This window comes from Camelus bactrianus, chromosome 20 (assembly GCF_048773025.1).
Source record: "Camelus bactrianus isolate YW-2024 breed Bactrian camel chromosome 20, ASM4877302v1, whole genome shotgun sequence".
In the NCBI taxonomy this organism is placed as follows: Eukaryota; Metazoa; Chordata; class Mammalia; order Artiodactyla; family Camelidae; genus Camelus; species Camelus bactrianus.
The window spans coordinates 27,491,278-27,512,549 of NC_133558.1; the positions used below are offsets into that span (position 1 = coordinate 27,491,278).

The 21,272-nt window shown below is 55.9% G+C and overlaps 1 protein-coding gene across 5 annotated transcripts in view; it reads right to left on the reverse strand.

Annotated features, from left to right (window-relative positions):
* Positions 1-21,272, reverse strand: part of TFEB (transcription factor EB) — a 45,664-nt gene that overhangs the window by 23,367 nt on the left and 1,025 nt on the right. Inside the window, exons 2-3 of one of the 5 annotated variants that reach the window (XM_074348702.1) lie at positions 18,578-18,649; positions 18,227-18,361 (exon numbers count right to left, since the gene is read on the reverse strand). The exons of 1 other annotated variant lie outside the window; for it this stretch is intronic. In XM_074348702.1, coding sequence (XP_074204803.1) covers positions 18,227-18,333 — 107 coding nt within the window. In that variant the 5' untranslated portion in view covers positions 18,334-18,361; positions 18,578-18,649. Of the gene's footprint in view, positions 1-10,752; positions 10,898-18,226; positions 18,506-18,577; positions 18,650-21,272 lie in introns of those variants that run through there. 3 more of the 5 variants (XM_074348706.1, XM_074348703.1, XM_074348705.1) reach the window with 3 other exon arrangements.

The window sequence follows — 21,272 nt, forward strand, 5'->3', positions numbered from 1 at the left end:
TCCCCTGGGCTCAGTCACCACCACACTGGTTCCCACCATGGTGTCACACCATGCGAGTATCCCTCTCCCCTCAAGTCCAAGTCCAGCCAACCCCAGTCCGAGGGAAGGTGGGTCAGGGGCCAGGGAGAGGAAGGGGAAGCCAGACAGAAGCAGGTGGGGGAAGCAGGCCAGGACAGCTGAGCAGAACAGAGTGTGGCTCAATGGGATGGGGGTGAGTAGGGATTAGAGAGAAGAAAGAAGAGCAGAAAGAAGAGTTTATTGTCTTTGGAGAAGTGGAGAAAGAAAACAGCCCTGAGAGAACAAGAGAGCAGAAACAAAACGGATTGAGCAACAAAGAAAGGTCATTCCCCAATGGCTCCCCACTGTCCACCAGATAAAGTCCAGACTCCCTAGTGGGTCCTTCACAGCATCCAGGATCTCCCTACTTTAACCAAGTCAGCTAAGGGGACCTCCTCACTCTCTCCCCAACACAATCCAGGCCTCCAGATGCTCCCCCTACCCTATCCCCCTCCCACAGACTGTCTAATGCCCACTCATCTCTGGAAGTCCTGCTTCCAGGGCCACCTCTTCCAGGCAGCCCACTCTGACCTCACCCTCCTCTGATCACCATTTGAAAATAATTACTTTATCTGTTCCAAGCCAGGCTCTGTGCCTGATCCCAAAATACAGAGGTGAATAAGACAGTCCCACCCTCACTGATACTCACAATCTAGTTTGGGAAAAACAGGACTACCTGGTATTATATATTGTACTTCTACTAGAATGATGATGGCCACTACAAGCACTACCAGTACACCTATACTGAGCACTTACCATTTGTCAGGAGCTGTTTCTAAGGGCTTTATTATGTCTTAATTCATTTGCCCTTCTCAACAATACTGGGAAATAGGAGATATTAGTGTACCCATTTTACAAATGAGAAACTGAGGCACAGAGAAGTTACTCTGTCTAGTTTTCTCAGCTGTAGCAGAAGCTCCCTGAAGCCTGTTCCCAGGTTTTCTCTTTCTCGGCACCTCCCAGGTAGAGGGCACTCAAACACAGCCCTTCTGGATTGATGTGCCCTGCTGCAGGCTTGGATGGAGAGCTGTTGGCTGTCTGGGGGGAATGGCATAAACCGAGAAAGCTGAGCCGGAGCAGACAAGCTCCAGGACAAGGTGAGAAGGGAGCCAGCCTCGGTGTCCCCTTCCAGCCTCTCTCTTCCCTCTCGTCCCCACCTGTCCCCAAGGCCCAGTGCTGGCATTTCGCAATATCGTGGCCCCTGCAGGCTGCCCTGTCCATTTGCTGAGAAGGCTGAGGTGGCATCGAAGGGGAGCCAGGCCTTGTGTCCAGGATGGACAGGGGACAAGGAGGTTGGGCTGAGGAGGAGGGAGGAGCTTCAGCTCTGCCCAGCCCCTTGGGGTCGAGGCTCATGAGGGGTAAGTTGAGCCCCATAGGAGCTGATTCTGGACACCCCCACCCTGGCCTGAGGGGCCTGGGCGCTCGGCAGAGACGGGATGCCCTCACCATCTAGAGCCAGGCTGCCCCCTTGGCTGGCTCCCTGGCCTCAGAGGCCTCTTCAGGCTGGGAAACCTGAGGAGATGGGGCAGCTCAGGACGGACTCTCAGAATAGAAGCAACAGGAGGCCTTGGTCTAGGTTGGGGAAGGGGAGCTTCCTGTGGGCCTACTAGACACAGGGAAAGGGGTAAGGGTCCAGGTCCCAGCCCTGGCCACACCTCACCTCTGTATTCTTCTGCTCTCCTAAAAGCACAGGGCATATACAGTGCTTGTGGGGCAGGGAAACTGAGGCACAGAGCCGCCTTCCAACTCTGGAGACTTGCTCTGCCTGCCCAGCCACCAGTAGCATCCCTGAAAATTAACTACCATACTTCTCACAAGCACACAGGGACTCCAGACACTACTGTTCCGGGGTCCCCTTCCACCCTAGGGACATGTACTTTCCAGAGAGGAACCTGCCTCACTCCCCAAAGTTGGGCTGGGGAGAGAAGGAGCCCTGCCTTTCCCTGAGCCCTGACCTGGAGGTTGGGTGCGCGGTGCAGTAAATGGTGCAGAGCAGACTCTGGACCAAGGCTGCCTGAGCTCAAACCCCAGTGCCTTGGGTGAGTTACTGAAGCTTCTTGATGCCTCAGTTTCCTCATGTGAATGGGGCACAGGTGATGAGAGAAACAAATGTCTGTGTTTGGCTCTTCAGGTATGTACATGGTCCCCAGCCCTGCACTCAGGACACACTCACAGCCCAATCACCAGCCCTCCCACCTCCTGCTCACCAGGGGCCAGTGGCTCAGGCCCTGGCAGGGTGTGTTGAGGGGCTGACGGAGCCACTGCTATTGATGGAGCTGGTGCCAGGCCCATGGCGGGCACAGGGCCCGGGCGTACAATGGGGCTGTGTGTGCACCCAGCGCTACCCCGGCACAGAGCTGGGCAGGCCGGCATCTGGGGTCAGGCCAGGAATTCATTTCCCGGGAGAGGGCCTCCCCACCCCCCCAGGCTGCCCAGCCCCATGGGGCGGGGGGAGGTGGCCCAGGCACCACCCACGACCCCACCGAGCCGGGGCAATGGAATAGGGACATGCCTGGTGGAGGGCAGTGGGGAAGAGGGACTCCTGATTCTAGCGGCCATGCTAGGCTGTTCACTTGTTAGGCATCTGGGACCCATTATGTCATCAGGGGCTACAGCCTTTCCTCTGGGCAAAGGAGAAGGTGAAATCCACAGGGGCCAGGAGAAAAACAGGAGAGAGGCCTGCTGCGACCCCTCTCCATACACAGGGCCTCCTTCCTCCCTCCTTGGCTTGCTGGGGCCCTGCGCTGGTGCCCCAGGAGAGGAGCTGGCTCAGAACCCAGGGACATGAGTCACTGGTGGCTGCAGCCAGGATGGCCGGAGATGGCAGACGGTGGGCAGGTGGAGCCTCACCTTGGCCCTCCTGGCAGGTCTTCTCGGTGCTGACCACGGCATCCCAGGCTAGGCCTAGAGGCCACTTCCTCTGGTACAGGGGAGTACCTGAGCCAGGTTTGGAGGCACACTGACTCGTACAGCTGCAGGCATGCCCCCCCCCCCGCTACAAATGCCACCCAGAGGAGTGTCAGACTGCCAAGTTGAGGCAGCCACTTATCCCGAGTGAGATACAGAGTCTGAGGCAAGGAAGGATGGGGACACGGGCCTCTGGGGAGTTGGGGAAAGAGAGGCAGCCAGGCCACCCTCTGCCTCAGGTTGTGGCCAATATGGGGAGTTGGGGAGGGGTCCCTTTGCATGAGTCACTTCCCATTTTCCTCGGAGCCCAGGACGCTCCCGGCAACAGGAGATAACTGCCCTTGCTCCCTGGCTGGCGCAAGTCACGGACTGTCTCACACCCTGTCATAACGACACAAAGATGTGTCCGTGCGGGCTGCCACCCACACTCACAGAGGGTCACACACAGAAGTTATGGTGGCAGCTCCCCACCCAGGGGACACAGTCGGATGCCCGCCTTCCTCTTACACCCACAGGCCCCCATCTTCCCACTCGAGCCTTGTCCTGGGCCCAACACATCCTGGAGTCCCCCAGCGGAGCACCGCAGCACTCCGATCTTCACCTGGGAACCTGTGGGCCCCTGCGTGCGCGCGCGTGCGTGTGTGTGTGTGTGTGTGTGTGTGTGTGTGTGTGAGACCTGCCCTGAGAACAGAGGCTTTGAGACTGGAAGCCCATCATCCTCATTTTACCGATGAACAAACTGAGGCTCAGGCTGGGGAAGTGTCTTTGTTAAATGTATGAGCAAGGCTAAGCCTGGCCCGCAGGGCTGGGGTAGCTCAGGACTGGTCAAACAAAGCAGAGGACGGGAAGGTGGAGGGAGGAGTGAGAAAAAAGAGTCGGGGTGAGAGTGTGCAGGGGAGGGGAAGACCTGCCAGCCTATCAGAGGCACCGCTGTCCCAGGATGCTGTGCTGGTGCCACTTCATTTCAAATCCGAACGTGCCTGTGCTGGGGCAGGGGCCTCTCTGCCCAATCTCAGCCCTCGCTCCTTCCTGTGAGATTTTGCCAGCTGGACTGAGTATTGTCTTCGGGGCACCCACGTCCCACAGTCAGTAAGCATGCAAACCTCTCCCCTGAGCAGCAGCCTGGCAGCTCCCTCTCTGCCCCAGCGCCCTGTGGGGAGTGCCAGCACCCTCTGAGCATCGATGCCCAGGTGCCCATGGCACAGGTCACCTCCCAGAGTCAATGCTGAGTCAGAGGGCACAGATGTCAGACAACAAGGGGCCTGAGGAGTCAGCCATCCGGGAATTCCCTGGCTGCTTTCAACAGTAGAGCCCCGTTTTCAGACAAAAGTTACATGGAACCTTGAAATGTAAAACCTGAGAATAAAGCAGCTTTGTGGGGAGAGGAGAGGGCCAGACCCCCTGACCTCCAACTGGGGACCTCCCTGATGCTCCCAGACCTTCCCCAAAACACCCCTGGGGTTCTGAGAAAGAATCTGAAAGCCACAAGTTTCTCTGGCCTTTCCGTATTACATGTTCCAGAAGCCCAGGGGAGGCAAGCACCACACGTGGATCACATAACTCAGGGAGGGTGAGGACCCCCAGCCCAGAGCACCAAACCTCCAAGCTCTTGTCCACGACTCCCAAGGCACAGCATCCCCCACATGGAAAAGGGACACAGCAAGATAAGAAAAGCAAGTCTCGAGGATTCAGGTCTAGCCATGTGCCCAGCACTGGGCAAAACGTTCCATGAACATCAAAGGCTTTATTTCCCACTATAACTCTGTGGCCTACATAGTCTCATGTTTGTCATGTAGGTAAAGAAACGCACGTTCAGAAAAGTTACGTGACTCACCCAACTGGTGAAGGGCAAAACCCCACCTTCCAACCCACCTGTGTGCCCCTGACCCCTCGGTGAAGCCCCAAGAAATCGCCATCATCACAATGCCTGGGTGCAAACACTCCCTCCGAGCCCCATGCCAAGTTTCACCCCACTCGGAGAACAGCCAAGTTGCCTCCTCCCCAGCTCACCGCAAGAGGACAGCGCACAGAGCGTCTCACTAGCAATGATAACAATAGCAATCGAGGCAACGCGACCGGCTCCCTACTCTGTGGCACTTACTAGTCAGGCATTTCGTGTGTTAGTGTTTTACTTAATCCTCGTGACACTCTACTCCCATCCGCATCTCACAGGTGAGGAAACTGAGGCACAGATGACTCACCCAAGGTCACACAGCTAGGAAGCAGCAAAGCCAGGACACGCACCCAGGCAGTCTAGTCCCGGAGCCTGCGCACCTCACCACTGAGCACCTGCCTTCTCTATAATGACTGCTGGCTCCTCCTGCGGTGGTGGCCGTAACAAGGGGCCTAGCCTGGGGCTTGCTGCCTCCTCCGAGGCCCTCTTCAGCACTCAGAGGCCAACTGGAACCCCTGAGGGATGGACGTGGGAAAGTCCACCTGATGAGCACAGTCAGCTCCTGTCTCCGGCTGGATGGTAACATCCACCCCACCTCCCCACCTCCCCACCCAACAGGAGCTGGAAGGATGAGGTTGTGGGCCGGCCAACATCACACAAGCATGAACAGGACGCCTACTGCGTGCCCAGCTTCAAGTTGCGGCAGGTGCAGGAGGCAGGAGACTCTGTCCTTGTTCTCCTGCCAGAGGCTCCAGGCCCCAGCAGTGCCCAAAAGGGTCGCCCCTGCCACTCCCACCCCCTTCGGTACTGGCTGCACCAGATGTTGGCAACACTTAGAAACAAGGCTGAAAATAGTCTCTATAATGAGTCAGTGCTAAGAATAACTTGGGCAAACAGCCCTCCAGGAGAGGACACTCTGCCAGGGAGGCACCATCACCTCCCAAGCCAGCCTGGCCCACCCCTCAGCCTTTCTCTCAGAGCCCCCCACAGCCAGCAGAGGGCCTGGGATATTTCCATCCCAACTGCAGTGTGAAAAGAGATGCGGGCACGCCCACAAGCTCTCTTCTGCTACACGAAGGGGGGTCGTATCAAAGGAGTGGGCAGAATCTGGAGAAGACCGCCATGCCCAAGGCAGAGCTGTACTGAGGCCCTGAGACAATCGAATTTCTTTCCCATCTCTAATACCAGTTCCCCGCAGGACACTAGGAAACCGTTCCCCAGGCTCCCTTCCCGCGTCTCACCTGTGAAATGGGTCCGTAGCGTCAGCCAGACTGGCCCACTTACTACGTGACCAGGGGAACATAGACCAGAGAGAGCCAGAAATATACTAAAGGGCAGACATCAGACATGGGGGGTGAACTGGGGGGATCCCATGGCCAGGGACCCCCCTCATTACTTCATCATCCCAGAAATGACTGGAGTTGCTAGACTCACACACACACAATCTGCACACAAATTGAAGATGAATAGAGCACCTTCTCATAGGGTGTCAGAGTTGAACCTCTCAGTAACTGCAGATGGTAGATGAGGTGATGAGTTTCACTTTACAGTTGAGGAGACTGAGGCTCAGAAAACCTAATCCACTTGCTCACGGCCCCACAGCCAGGAGAAGCCTTATTGTCGCTCACCAGCCCGGGAAGATCTCCCAGGATCCCATAACCTCAGCACAGCCCCATCTTCCAGCAACATCCAGAGGGAACAGGACACCCTCTGATGCTGCTGGGAGCCAGAGGAAGGGGCCAGAAAAAGCCAAGGAGCCTTCAGGGAGGGAGTAACACCACACACACTTCTCTGAGGAGAACAGAGCAAGTAGGGGCAGAGGCAGGTGTCCTGGACAGAGCACTGGGCATGGAGTCAGGGGCCCTGGGGTCTGGTCGCAGCTCTGGTAGAGATAACTGCATGATCCAGGAAAATCATCTCTGTGGCTTCGCTCCAGGTCTCAGTTTCTCCATCTGGAAAATGGAGCTTTGAGCACTAGGCCTTTGAGATAACTTGGAGTATATCAGAACCACGTATTGGAGGCGCACAATGAATATTATTGAATCAAAGGCTCTGAGAAATCCCGCAGCAAAGAAACCCATTTTACTGTTTTTTTTTTTTTACTCAATACTCTCTCACATCTGCTTGATCACCAAATCCCTCCACAGAACACAGCTTGGGAAACCCCAGAGTAGATCTGGGGTCAGCACTTCAAATGCCTGCATGGGCCAGCAGGAAACAGGAAAGCTTGAAGGAGGCTCAAACAAAACACATCAGAACCTGCAGTTACCACCAAGCCCTGAAAAATTCCTGGCAGCTCGGGGGTTCAAGGAGTCTGGCGTTTCTGTTCTATGAAGTCTTCCCCCAGGACCCACCCAGGGTTTTGATCCCATCTGACCCTCAGCTCCTGTTGAGAAGGGCAGGGAAGAGGTCAGTAGCCTCTGTCACACAGCTGAGGAGACTGGGACCCAGGGAGACCAGAGAACGGGCCCAGGGTCACATGGGGGGTTACTGGTGCAGGCAGGAGAAATGACTGAGCAGCTCCCACAAGTGCAGCGAAGCACTTGACCTCCATGATCATGGGTAATTCCCACAACCACCCTTTGAGGAGGACGCTGTGGTTGTGCCCATTTCACAGAGCCAGAAACAAATGCTCAAAGAGGTTCAGGCTCTTGTCCAAGGTCACCCAGCTGGCAAGTGCTACTGCCTGGATTTCAACCATGGCAGCCTGAATCCAGAACTCATCACCTCAAGCCCAGCTCTGCCACTCACTAGCTAGGGAGAGAGATTTCACCCTTCTGAGCCTCGGTTTCCTCATCTATAAAACCGGATGATAAAAAGACCTGTGTGTTAGGTTATTGTGAAGAATAAACTCGTAAACATGCAAAAGTGCTTAGCACAGTGCCTGGTACACAGTAGGTGCTCAATATATGTGACCTGTCATTAAATACCACATCCATGCCTGAGCTTTCGGGATTTGGGCTCAGCAGGCTCAAAGACACCCATGGTTTCCTGGAAATTGGCCTCTGCCAATCAGTCCCAGGGTGCAGCCCCCTCCACCTAGCATCACAGGCCTCTAAGGGCAGGCTCCTTGGGTACCCCATGGAGGTGGGGGCTCTGGAGGCTGGGCTTCCCAAATCTAGGCCAAATTTGGGTGTCATCCTCTGAGGCCCCTAAAAGGCCACCTTCCCCTCAGAGCCGGGGATATCCCCAGCTCACCATGGGTCACAGGCCTCTCCCCACCCTTGTCCCATGGCCCCAGGTCATGGGGTGGGGAGGTGGGGGGGCTCTCCACCCAGGCAGCTGATAGCCTCATGACCTTCTCCAGCCCTCCCAGCCTTAGAGAGAACAGTAGCAACCCACCCAGAGCTCGGCACACTTCCTACTGCCAGCTCATCCCCATTACGTCACAAGATGGCATCACCATCACCCAGAGAGCCAGGTGCTCAGGAATACACATGCCCACTTTACAGATGAAGAAACAGAGGCCTCGACTTACCCCGGGCAGGGATCTAAGTCATAGAAAGGCTTCTGGACCAGGGCTCAGGGCTGAGCCAGGTCCCAGGCCAGGCCCACTGGAGCCAGCTGGGACAGCAAAAAGAAGACTCAGGAGGCTCCTAGGGGCCCAGGGGAAGAGAGAAAGTATCTGAGCCCTGGGTCTCACCCAGTCAGGGCAGGTCCTGCAAGTCTTGGGGTGAGGGGAGCATTGGTTAACTTGAGTCCTCTTCTACCCCACTCCACCCCACCCCAGCCAGGGAACAGGTGCCTAGCCCTCACCTAGTGCCCTGAGATGACCCTCACCTTTACCTCTGGCCAGGCCTGGCCCTGCAGCCTTCCGCTGACAGGAAGCCCCCACCTCCTAAGGTGGCTATCTCCAGACCCCAAGTCAACCATTCACCCCAGGCTTTGCCTCCTCTCACTGTCTCCACCAACACGTGTTATCACCCAGAAAGCCCTCCCTGACCTCCCCCTGCCTCTGCCTCTGCTGACCCCCACAGGGCCTGCTCACTCAGCCACTTTGCTATGAACGGGGCCCCACCACCCAGTCCAGCTCCCACACGTGGTGCTGGGTCTTACACTGAGTAGGTGTAATCACTACACATCACTGCACAGGAGGGAGAGGATCCCTAAGGTGGTGGCCCCAAATATTTTGACCATGACTCGCAGAGAAGTATATTTTATTTGACCTAGTGTAACACACATGGAGTGTGGGTACACAGATACATGAACATGAAACCAAAAAAAAAAAAATCTCACAAAGCAACACTTACCAAAACTGGCAACACACTGGATGTTTTCTATCATTCTTTTTCATTGAATTTATGACTTCCTTTTCATTTCATTTTCATTGAGAGCCACTAAACTGATTTCATGGCCAGACTGGGGTCCAATCAGTGGCCCTGATCCACAGTTCCAATAACGGCGCTCCCAGGATATCTGCATAGCCCAGCTCCCTGCCTGGCACATGACCCTGTCTGTAGCAGGTGCCTGATAGAGGCATCCATGTGGCAGACACTTACTCTGGCCAGGCCTGTGCTAAGCATTTTGTTATGAGATCTCATTTCATCCTCACCATCATCTTAGGAGGTAGGGACTGTGAGGAATTTTATATGTGAGGAAACTGAGGCCAAGGTCACACAGTAAATGGCCCAGACAGAATTCAAAGCCAGGACTGCCTCAGTCTGGAGCCACATTCAGAACCACTGCAGCACCCTGCCCCCTCGGGGAGTGGTCTTCGGCTCCTCTAGGAAGTCTACGCACCGGCAGGAAGCTCGGCCCAAGGAAGCCTACGCCAATTCCAGCAACCAAAAAGCCATTCCCCACGCTAATGACATTCTTTGTTTTTGTTGACTATGTGACTGGAGATGGCACAGAGAGAAGACAGGGCTCCTGGGCCAGGGCCCATGGGCAACAAGGTTGGCCCTCACACCCCTCGCAACAGACCCTGCTCCCTCCCCCTCACCCGCCTGCAGCAGAACCCAGAGAAGGGGCTGGGATGGGGGCTGCGGGTCCACCTCAGGGCTAAGGCAGACTGTACTGCTGTCCCCTTCACTGATGTCACTGCCCGGTTAAGTCACTTGACCCCTCTGTGCCTCCAGGTCCCCATCTGTGAAATGGGGGTGATGACAGCACCCACCTCAGACGGCGACCATGAGGGTTCAGGGGGCTAGGACAGGTCAAGCACTGGGCCCAGCGTCTGACATGGAGTAAGTCCTGGACATGTGAGCTCTTATCAATATCCCCGGTCCCCACTCAAATCCCCATCATCAGAAATAATCACCGTGAACCTGGATGGTTTTGTGGCATTTGCACACAAACATGCTCACGTACAGGTAAGGTGCTAACCTGTGCAGAGCACCCCTCACTGGGTGCCAGGTGCTGCTCTGAGCACTCCACACAAATTCAGTCTTTTAATCCTCAGAATGAACCCTCACGGAGGGCACTGTAACTGTCATCTCCGTTTTACAGAAGAAGAAACTGAGGCAGCAGGATCACACAGCTGCAAAAGCGGCGGGGCCAGATTCACATCCAGGATCTGCTCCCCACCCCTGACATCAACATGTATTAACCGTGGTCTGGCCGGTGCCGGGCTGAGCACATCACACACATTACCTCCTCACCAGAGCCTCATACAAGCCTAGGGGAGAGGAGGCAGGGAGCACTTAGTTAACTGCCCTGGGCTGCACTGCTCCTCAGAGGCTGGCTCCTCCAACTCTGACTTTACACGCTGTCCACCAGCCCGTGCTTCCCCCAAGACTGGGCAGGAGTCCCTCCCCTGCACTACCTGCTTCCCCAGCCCTGACCCTGCTCAAAAGATACCCCCATGCCAGTACAGCCTGCAGGACCGCATCCCCACTCACACACTCACACACACACACACACACACACACACACACACACACATGCCCACATACCTGGGCAAAGGCAGCCCCCTGGAAGGGGGCCCCAGGAATGCTCAGCTCCTCCGGGGGCCAGGGCCCAGGGCTGTGCCCCTGCCCCAGAGCCGGCCCCAGTTTCCTCATTTTCCCCAGTGCTGTTTCTCACCCAGCCCCCTGCACCTTGGCCTGAGAGGAAGTTACACAATCCCCTGGGAGCTGCAAATGTGGCTGAGGATTACTCACAGCAGAGAGAGGACCACACGCCCGGGAGGCCTCTCACAGCCACAGCTCTCCCCAACGTGGATGGTCTCCCAGCTCCCATCTCATGGACCCAGGGCGCCAGGCCACCTACTGTGCCCTCCCTGCTCCCAGACTGAGCCTCTGACAGCCCCATCCACCCACCCACCCATACAGCTCGGCCTCACAGGGCCCCCAGCCATGCTGCCCCTGCACCAAGATAGACAGGCACAGCGGGGCAAGAATTTGCAGAAATCCCACCAGGTCCCATGCGGGCCAAACCCTAGCCCACACATCCTCCCTGCCTGCGCCCCTGCCCACCCCGAGACACGTGTGCCCTCTTAGCCAGAAGCCCCACACTTCATCACCTTCCTGACTGACCGCACACCTGTGACCTCAGCCTTCCGCCCTCCCAGGGCCTGCAGACACCTGATCCACAGTGTCACTACAGCCCACCTTGAAATGGACCCTGAGACCAAGCATTGTCCCGAGAAGCTTTGGGGAGATTGGAGCCACCACACACTTTCCACTTGTGGGAAAAGGCTCTTGCTACACATGCGATTTCAGAGGTTCTTCAGGCCCTGAAGCACTTCTCTAACAGCCTGCCTAAGAGATACGGCATTTCTCTAGTGTTTCCTTCTTGTGGCTAAGGGAGTCCCATCTTTGGTAGGTAGATTCCACTTGTCAAGAAAGGCTGGCAGTCACTGAGCTGTTATTAGTCATCTACACCCCGGGGTGGATGAGTTTACCAGGCCCTTTCATGAGAGTGTGTCTCAGGAAGGGACAGGGTAGCAGAGGGAAGACCAGCCAGGGCTCCCGGAGGAGGAGGAGACGCACAGGATGAGGTGAGCCCCAGGGCAAAGAGCTCAGAGAGGCCTGGAGAGCTCTCAGCCGGACTCTGGTCCAGTCCTGGGCCCTCCATGGAATAGCAAACTCTGGAAGGACACAAACAGTGAGTAGGAGCCTGGCCTGGGTGTGCAAAGCCCCTAAGGATGAGCTCTGGCTCCCACCCTTCACGGCCCAGACTTGCAATGGGCCTCAGATAAGGAGTCGGATAAGCACCGCTTATCACTGCACACAACCTTGGACTCCCACCCGCCTGAGGACAAAGTCAGGCATGGTTTGCCCTGGGCCCCAGGGCTCCCCAGAGAGCCCCTCATTTCTGCAGCCCTCATCAAAAGGCTGGGGCCCTCAGAGTGGCTCTCCCACAGCCTTCTGAGGCCTGGGGTAGCAGGAATCAGGGCCCAAGCTCATGGCCAGTCACCTGATGCCTCCAGCTCAGTGGATGGACAGGGAGCACAGGTGAGGGACAGGCTGGTGCCAGAAGCCCTGCTTCCCCTGGAAACCCCAGCCACGGGCCCCTTTGCAGGGATGCTCCCAAAGATGCCATCCTCTCCCCAGTCCCGACAGCAACCCACAAAGGGCAGCGGGCAGCAACCTTGGCTACTCTCATTTTCAGATGAGAAGGCTGAGGTTCAAAGCACTCAGTAACTTCCCTCAGGCTGTGCGGCGAGTTCACGGCAAATCTGGTTCCTGGCTCCTTTCCCAGGTGAGAGTTTCTCAACCTCAACAGGACTGACACTTGTGGCTGGACAATTCTTTGTTGTGGGGGCTGTCCTGAGCATTTTAGGACCATTAGCAGATCCCTGGCCTCTACCCACTAGATGCCAGTAGCATTCCGAGTTGTGACAAACAAAAATGCCATCGGACATTGCCAGATGTACGCTGGGAGGCAAAACTGTTCCCAGTTGAAAACTACTGGCCTAGAAGGACCTGAAAGCCAGGCGCCTGCCAATTCTAAACTGAAGGGCATCCGCTGGGGGCTCCGGCCCTACATGTGCCAGGCGGGGGGCCTGAAGGTGCCGGGGAGTGCCCTGTGGGCTCAGCAGCCTCTGGGCAGAGCTGCCCCACTGGAGGCATTGCCACTTGGGAATCTTGTCCCAAGACCACCTCCCCACCCCCACCCTACAAACCCATCCCCTCCCTGGCATTCAATATTTCAGTGGTCTTTCAGTTATTTTGATCACACACTCCTGTGAGTAAAAAAATTTTGAGCACCCCCAAATAAGCTTTTTTTCTCAGAAGCTACTTATAAATACCAGCATATGACATATCATGCCTGTGAGCAAATATACATAAAAACAGATGAGAAGGGAAACGTAAATTACCCCCATAACGAGATACTGTCACCTGCTCACCAGCAAGACAGAACTGAGTCCCCCAATCAACACCAAGTGTTGTGAGGATACGGAGCAACAGGAACCCACGGGTGCCGCCAGTGAGGAGAAAATTGGTGCGACCACTTGACACAGTGCTTACTAATGCTGAAATATTCACTGCATACCCTGTGCTCTAGCAGATCCTTCCTGGGTTATATAGATTGGAGAGATGTATGCACCAATGCACTAGGAATCACAGTCCAGGATGTTCTTACAGTATTGTTCACAGTAGCCAAAAAAGGAAAGCAACCCAAATGCCCACCAGTGTGTGCTGGATGGCTATGAATACGGCGGCAAGTTCATACAGTGGCTACGCCACAGCAATTAACGGGAGCTCAGCACTGCGACACACAACAACATGGACGAAGCTCGCAGCATGACGAGAGAACAGGTTCAAGGTCATTCCAGCCATATTAAACCCAGAATCAGGCAAAACTAAACTCTATTGCTAAAGGACACAGGTACAGGTGGTTATATGATAAAGGAAAGCAAGGAAGTGATTATCTTAAAAGCCAGGACAGTGGTGGCCTCGCGGGGAGGGGCTTATAACCAAGGTGGGGGCACATGAGCTGATTTTGGAATTCAGGTTACATTCTGTTTTTTCATCTGAGTGGTCACGTTTATAATTATTTATTACATTATCCAGACAGGTTTATACCCTTTTTGGCAACTGTGCTCTATTTCACAATAAAAGGGGAGAGAAAAGAATGAGACATCAGTACATTGAAACAGAGGCTCTGATATTTTCTTCTCACATCTGGTTTTGAAAACACGATGATTAGGCCAAACAAACCAGATGAGAACCTCTAGTTAGTCACAGGTCTGCAGGAGCCAGCGATACCCAGGGCTGTCTGCAGAGAGGCTCCTCCAGCTGGCCTGGGCTACCCCTCGGCCCTTTCATCTTCCACCCACCCCAGGGCATCCCAGCCACCACATGCTCTGGTGGCCAAGACCAGGGGGCTGCATGAAGCTGGACTCTCTCTTACATCCACCTCCCCCTGTCCCGGGCCATTCCTCTGGGTCCCTGACAACAGAGCTTGGAGGCCCACACTGGGAAGGCACTGGGGGAGCAAGGCAGGTCTCAGACACCCTTGAAAGACACCAAAAGAAGGAGGGAGGCAGAAAAACAAATAAAGATGGAGAGAAGGGGGACAGAGAGCAGGAGAGGGCTGATGTTCCAGATGCCATGGAATTAGATGGAGGGTTAAGGGGATGGGGATGCGGGAAGGTAGGGGAAAGAGGGGAGGAGAGAGGTGCTGGAGGCGAGGTAGTGGGGAGCAGATACACTCCCCTGGGTTCCAAGCCACAGGCAGGTCCAAAGAGGCCTGAGTTGTTGAGCCTGATTTAGCACCACATCCCCCACAGTCCAGGGCTTCCAAGTGACAGGTGGGTGGCCCAGGGGCCAGCAGCCTCCCCATGGCCTCACCTCGCATTCAGCAGCCTCAGCCTCCTGGAAGGAAGGACCCTATCCAGGAGGGAAGGCTCCTGGGCCTGCAGAGGTGAGAGGACCCAGGGAGTAGGAGAGCTGCCCTTTCTGGGGCTCAGAGAGTGGGAAGGGCTGAGCCATGGTCTCAGCGCCAGCCTGAGCCCTTTTGTAAAAACTCTCTCTGGACCAAGAGGAATGCTCTTTGGACCAAAGGGCCAGACGTCAACACACTGACCAGTCATTTGGTCCATGGTTCTGGACTATCTTGTGTTACTCTGTCTTTCTCTGTCCTCTGCAGTCACTGAAATTCCCTACAGGCTGTCAGCTTTGGGGGAGGAGCCATGTCCTTATTCCCACCCACCTTGCTTGGCGGGCACAGAGCTAGGCACCTGGGAGGCACTCAGCCTGTGCCTGCTGACCCCAACGGTGCTCAAGGCCATGGGGCGCTGGAGCAGGTCCCTCGAGTTCCCTGGGCTTCAGTCCCCCTCCTCTCAACAACGCAAGGGCAGTGCCAGCCAGCCTCAGAGGCCCACAGTCCCACCGCCCCAGTTAGCCTGCAGCAAAGCTGGCTGGTGCCTCACTGGCTGGGGCAGCTGAGAACACACCTGGCCAGAGCAGGGAGGGGACGAGAGGCGGCAGGGGAGGGGGGGGGACAGGATAGTGTGTCACCTCCTGGCCACTCTGCACCCCTCAGGGACAGCAGAGGGCTGAGGCAGGTGCTGTCCCCAAACCAATTATAAACAAGGCGGAGGACAGGCTGTGACTTCCCTCTGCAAACAGGAGAAAACAAACCGGAGCCCCACCCCACAGACCTGCTGGTAGATCTGGGGGGGAGGGCAGGGGCTGGGGGGAGGGACAGGCTGTGAGCCCCACACCAGAGTGAGGCTGGGCCCGGATCATCTCAGCAGAGGCAAGGAGCTCCTCCTTGTCCAAGTCCCTGTGAACCAATCCCCGGGTCTTAGATGGTGACACTCCTGCACAGCAGACACCATGGTAAAGCATTAGTGTGTCCTCACTTCTGAACACATGACTGGGGCCCAATTCATGCTCACTCACTCCACAAAGATGCACTGAGCACCCACTACATACTAGGCTCCCTTCTGGGCACTGGGGATACTGCATCAGACAAGACAGGCCCAACCCCCGTGCTCAGAGTGTGACCTATGAGTGGTCCTTTCATCTGTAGACTGAGGGGTTCAGACGCCAAGCTCATCTCACCACCGCTGGCAGGGCTGCAGGACCGGCCACCATCTCTTCTCACCTCCCACCAGGCTTCCCCCCAACCCCCTCAGCTTCCAAGGAAGACTCTGCCCCAGCAGGCCCTGGTGCGAGCCCCCGGGTCACTGGACTATCTGCTGCCCTCCAGACCCAGGAAGATGATAGAGGCGTCACTACTCCCAACAGTGAACCCCCACCCACCCTCCCCACGTGTCCAGTCTAGGTGAGGAAAGGAGAAGGGAATGACTGTTTCTTGTGCGTGTTTTATCATTTTTATTATTAACAAAAACATGCAGTTCAGACAGTGATCACATGCCCTCCACGGGGGGGAGGAGAAAAAACACGCTGGGGCTACCTACAGCTCACTTCAGCAAAGTGAGTGGCTGCTGTGGACACCTCTCCCTCCTTCCCTCCCCCTTTCTCCCCACCCCCTCGCCGCACCCCCCTGCTCCTGATTCCAGCAATGCTACTCTGGCTGTAAGCAATTTTGCAGGAGCTTCCGATCCTGCCCAGTGTTCTGATGACTCTCAGGGCTAGTGCTGTCCACCTCACCCGGCCTGAAGCAATACGCATTTCCTAAACGCCTGTCCTGGAAGGTGGGGCCAAGACTGGACACGGGTCAGTTTAACGGGAGGTGGGAGCAGAGAGCCATTGTGGGGGATGGAGGGTTGACTATACCAGAGACTGGGGGTGATCCCTACCCCTGGGGACCTGGCTTCGAAAAGGAGACAGGCCTAAGAGGCCTGAAGCAATCAGAGGCCCAGGAAACAGAAAGCGCTGGCCTGGGTAGACACAAAGCAATAGGTTCTCAAAGTGTGGTCTGAGGACCAGAAGCATTGGCATCACCTGAGAACAGGTCATAACTGCAAATTCCAGACCTATGGAATTTGTAGACCTAGAGTAGACCTATTGATTCCAGACCAACTCAATTAGCAACCCTGAGGGTGGGGCCCAGCAATCTGTTTTAACAATCCTCCAGGTGATCTGGATGCCCACTCAAATGTGAAAACCACTGTCCTAGAGAAAGGGCATCAGAATCATTCCAGGAAATTTTTTTGTAAAATATTGATATCTAGGCCCCTCCCCCAAGACTCAGGTGCAATGGCATTCTTCACGAGCTCCCGAGGTCATTGTAATATCCAACCAGAGCTGCAGTCCGATGGAGCAGTCCCCTGGTCTCCTGGGAAGGTGTGCCTTTCCCAGGATTTGGTTACAGGGAGGGGAGCAGGGGAGGGGGCACCAGGAGAAGGGACTAGTATGAACATGGGCTGGGACGAGGGAATATGGACCATGGGTTTCTGGATGGTCTGTTGAAATTCCTGGATTAATCCCCATGGCCTCACATTTTCCTTCAGGACCTCCGCAGTGTGGGTTAGGGCCAAGGAGGCACTCTGGCCCCAAGGAAGCTGGACGAGGGTGGGAATGCGCAGACCTCATTTCTCTTCCTCCTTATGCTCACACTTAAGAGACAGGGAAGAAAACTGGTGACGACTCTGCCTCTTGTTTCTGCCCTTCTTGGCTGTCCTCTGCTCTCACCCACAGGCCCACCACCCTAGAGCAAGTAAAGCACTTCCTGTGGGCACTGTAAGTCCCAGACCCTGCTTTATTGCTGGGATTTTAGCTCTGCCTTCAGTGATATCTCGGCCAAGAAGATCCGTATCTCTGGTGCAGAGTGCAGGAGGAGCAGGCAGTGCAAGGGCAGGGGAGAGCCTCTGGTCAGGAGTGGCCAGGCCAGATGCTATCCAAGGAGCCCCAAGGGGCAGGGCAGGGCAGGACAGGGGTGGTAGAGATGCTGCAGGCCTTGCCCAGTCTGCTGTCTTGTTAATTGTGGAGACCAGGCTGGGTGCGGCACAACAGGGAGCGGTGGGGACTGTAGCCACAGAGTCTGCAAAGCCTTGTGAAAGGCATTTTGTTTGAGGATGTCAGACGCATGGGAGAGGCCTGTTTGTAACCCATAGCTCTTTATTTCTCCCCCTAGAGCTCTCTAAGCCTCTATCTCCTCACCTGGAAATGAGAAATAAAGAAGTTATAGGAGTTAATTAGGATAATTAACATTTTTTGAGCATGACACTGTCTGAAGCCCTCTACACACAGCAGGCACCGACATCCCAGCCTCACTCACTACAGCACTGTTAGGTAGGTGCGACTAAATCCTTGCTTTCTAGGTGCGGACACAGAGGCACAGTGCTGCTAAGCAGCCTGCCCAGGGTCACACAGCTAGTAAGTGGCAGAGCTGGGATTCCGGAGCCCATGCTCTCGACCACACCCTGGCTAGGGTACTCTTGGCCCAGTGCTCAGTACATGGTGGCTATGGCTGTGTCCCAAGAAAACCTGGCTGGTTGCTCCACAGAGCCAGCCTTTAGGGAAGGCTATATTGAGTGGACTTCAGCAGCCCCCCACCCCTGCGCACCTCACATCCAGCCCTTTCTGAAGCTTCTCTCGTCTTGGTGCCTTTGCTGGAGACGGTAGAGGCTTGCATTGGAGGGGACCCCACAGATGCTGTAGGTTCACAGACATGGAAACGGAGGCTGCGAGAAGCAAGGACCTGACAAAGCCAACAGAGCCTGTCAGCGTGGGGTCTCCTGTGTTCCTCTCACCCAATGGTCCCTGCAGCCTTTTCTCTACATCTGGTTAAACAAGTACCTACTGAGGGCTCACTGTAAGTTAATGTTTGAGGTATCCAAGGAGACTCAGGAAGCCTCGTCTGAACCCATCCCCTCCCCAGGTGGTCAGGAGAGCTCTCGCCAGGGTCCTTTGTCACCTGTGTCAGCAGCTCAGAAGAGTAGCCAGGAGACAGATGTGTTCTGGGGCAGGGGCTTCAGATCAGGAGACCCTGGATGGGGAAAAGAAGGTTCCTGGACCACCACATCCTGCCTTTAAAGAGAAAACTCCTAGGAAACCCTGAAGTGGTCTTCCATAGGGATTGAGAACATGGATTTTCACATCAGTTGGGCATGGGTTAGAATCCCTACCACTTCTAGGCTGTGTGACTTCAGGCAATCTGCTTAACTTCTCTGAATCAGTATAATGAAAATAATAATTCCTACCTCATTCTGAAGAGTAAATACACAATAAATGTTGTCATCTATTGTTTATAACTAATTTTTATTACAATATTGTTCTATTATAGCATAAAGAGAATAGATAAATATTCTAGTAACAGTAGGTTATCATTACTCTCTCACAGGCATGCATGTACACAATGCATCTGTATACATGTACCTGGACACCTGTAATCTCACAACCACACACACAAACCCCCATCAGTTACACACACCCGACACCGACATACACAGGAGCATCCTGGACTCACTATGTACCAGGCACCTGATTCCTCACAGCAGCCTACGACATGTGTGCATTTTTATCTCCCACTTTTCAGATGAGGATACATACATTATATGCAAAAATGCCTGCTGCATCCTGGGATATAGACACTTCTGGTAGTTCTGGGAACCCTGAACTCCCTCCCTCTGTATCAGAGGAGGCCAACTCCACTTCCACGGTCATCTCCAGGGCAGCCCCAAGCTGGGCCCCAAGTGCTGACTACCCTCCATCCCTAGGACAAAGGCCCAACCTGGCTTTCATGCCAGCTGCGGTTGGGGAAACCCCTGCTGCTGGCAGAAACCACGTTGACTTTGAAAAAGAAGAGACAGAAGCCAGGGGGTGGCCGGGCCACTCCCTGTGGGGGCAGGTGCTAAGTAACTCTATAAACTCTGGCTAATGATGCAATTACTGCCATAAACAGAGCCCTAGGAGGGATCAGGGCCAGAAGTCAGACCCTCAAAGAGCAGCCAGGCCTGAGGGTTGGGAGGCCCCTCCCACCTGCTTTCCAGCTGACTTGAAAGAGAGGCCTCATTGGCCATGGGGGTGAGCACTGGGTACCCCCACCATCCCAGAATCCTGGACGGGTTCCCGCCTGCCCTGGCCCACCCTCTGCCCACCTCGGACTATGAGCTGTCCCGCCACCAGCCCTAGGAAGGCCAGGACTGAGTGCTCACCTGAGGAGATGTCCCCTGCCCTCATCCTGCGCCCCTTCCAAAGGACCCGGAACCAGCAGACCTGGGTTCCCATTTGGCTACACTACACAGAGCTGAGTTGAGGGCAAAATAGCACTGCTGCTGTAACAGACCTTGTAAACTGTAAGCAACATTGGCTGCCCTCCCAGTCAGGCAGAGCAGAGAGTCACCCCAAACAGCCTGTCATTTACACTCTCTGGTTCTCTGCTCTCCAGTCCCAGAAGCCAGGAGGCAGGCAAAAAGAAGGGGGCCAAGTGAATTGCTATTTTCCCCCCCGGCTAGGGAAACTGAGGCATGGTACAAGTACACCTCAGATTACCAGGCTGGGCTCCCAAGACAACCAGCCCTTTCCCTCTACTGCCTCTTATGGCCAGCCTTTAACTGTTGCTGGCTGTCTCCCAGTCTGTGATCTCCCTGCGGGCAGGGCCTGGGGGCTGTCTCCCAGGCTGGGCACAGAGAGGGCCTCAGAAGGAACAGGCCAAGGAACCAAAAAGTGCTTTCTGATCTGAGGGCACTCACATCTGGAAGTCCTGAAGGACACCAGAGACCACCCCCCCTACCTTCCCCTCCCTCCCGGTTGCCCAAGAGTGCCAGGTCTTGGGCTGGCAGAATCTCAGACAGCAGGGTCCTGAGCCCACATCCCAGAAGAGTCGGGGGGGGGGGGGCGGGGGGAAGGTAGGTGTTGGGTGTGTGTGTGTGTGTGTGTGTGTGTGTGTGTGTGTGCGAGCGCGCGCGCGCGCGCTGCACTGGCCTTGTCCCCTTCCCTACTTGACCAAGCATCCCTCTCTCAGCGTCTGGGGTGAGGGCCGGGCGGCAATTAACTGACACTTCCCCAGCGAACGCGAAGTTTAGTCCAGAAACTGTTCGCTCAGAACCACCCCCAGAACAGGCCAGCTAGAGGACGACGGCAGGAGTGGAGGGGGATCGGGGTAGGACTCAGCGGTGAGGGGCTGGCAGGGAATACGAAGAAGGTAAGGGAGCCCTGGGCAGTGCGGGATCTGGCGCAGACGAGCCCCGCCCCGGGAGCCCTCCTCCCTCCCTTCCTCTCCCCGGGCGCGGGGCCGGGGCGCGCCAGGCGGCTGCGGCGCGAACCTGCTCGCGCAACCCAGAGCAGCTCGGGGCAGCCGTGCGTGAAGCCAGAACCCCGGGCGGGAGGGGGCCGAGGGGCTGTGGGGCCGAGCTGGCCTCAGCCCGCTCCCTTCGAGGAGGCAAGCGCACTCGCTACGGCCGAATACCAGATTGGGGTACCGGGAGGGGAGAGATGGAGCGCTGGCTTGAGGAGGAGGGCGGGCAGCCTGGGTTTGAGCCGTGCGGACTCAGGGAATGGGGGAAGGGGGCGTGTTTTCCGGGATTCGGGACCGAGACGGAGTGGGGTAACTCGGGGTTGGGGGGAGGCGGGCAGATGGCTGGGAGCTCAAGGAAGGCAGAAAGAGGGGC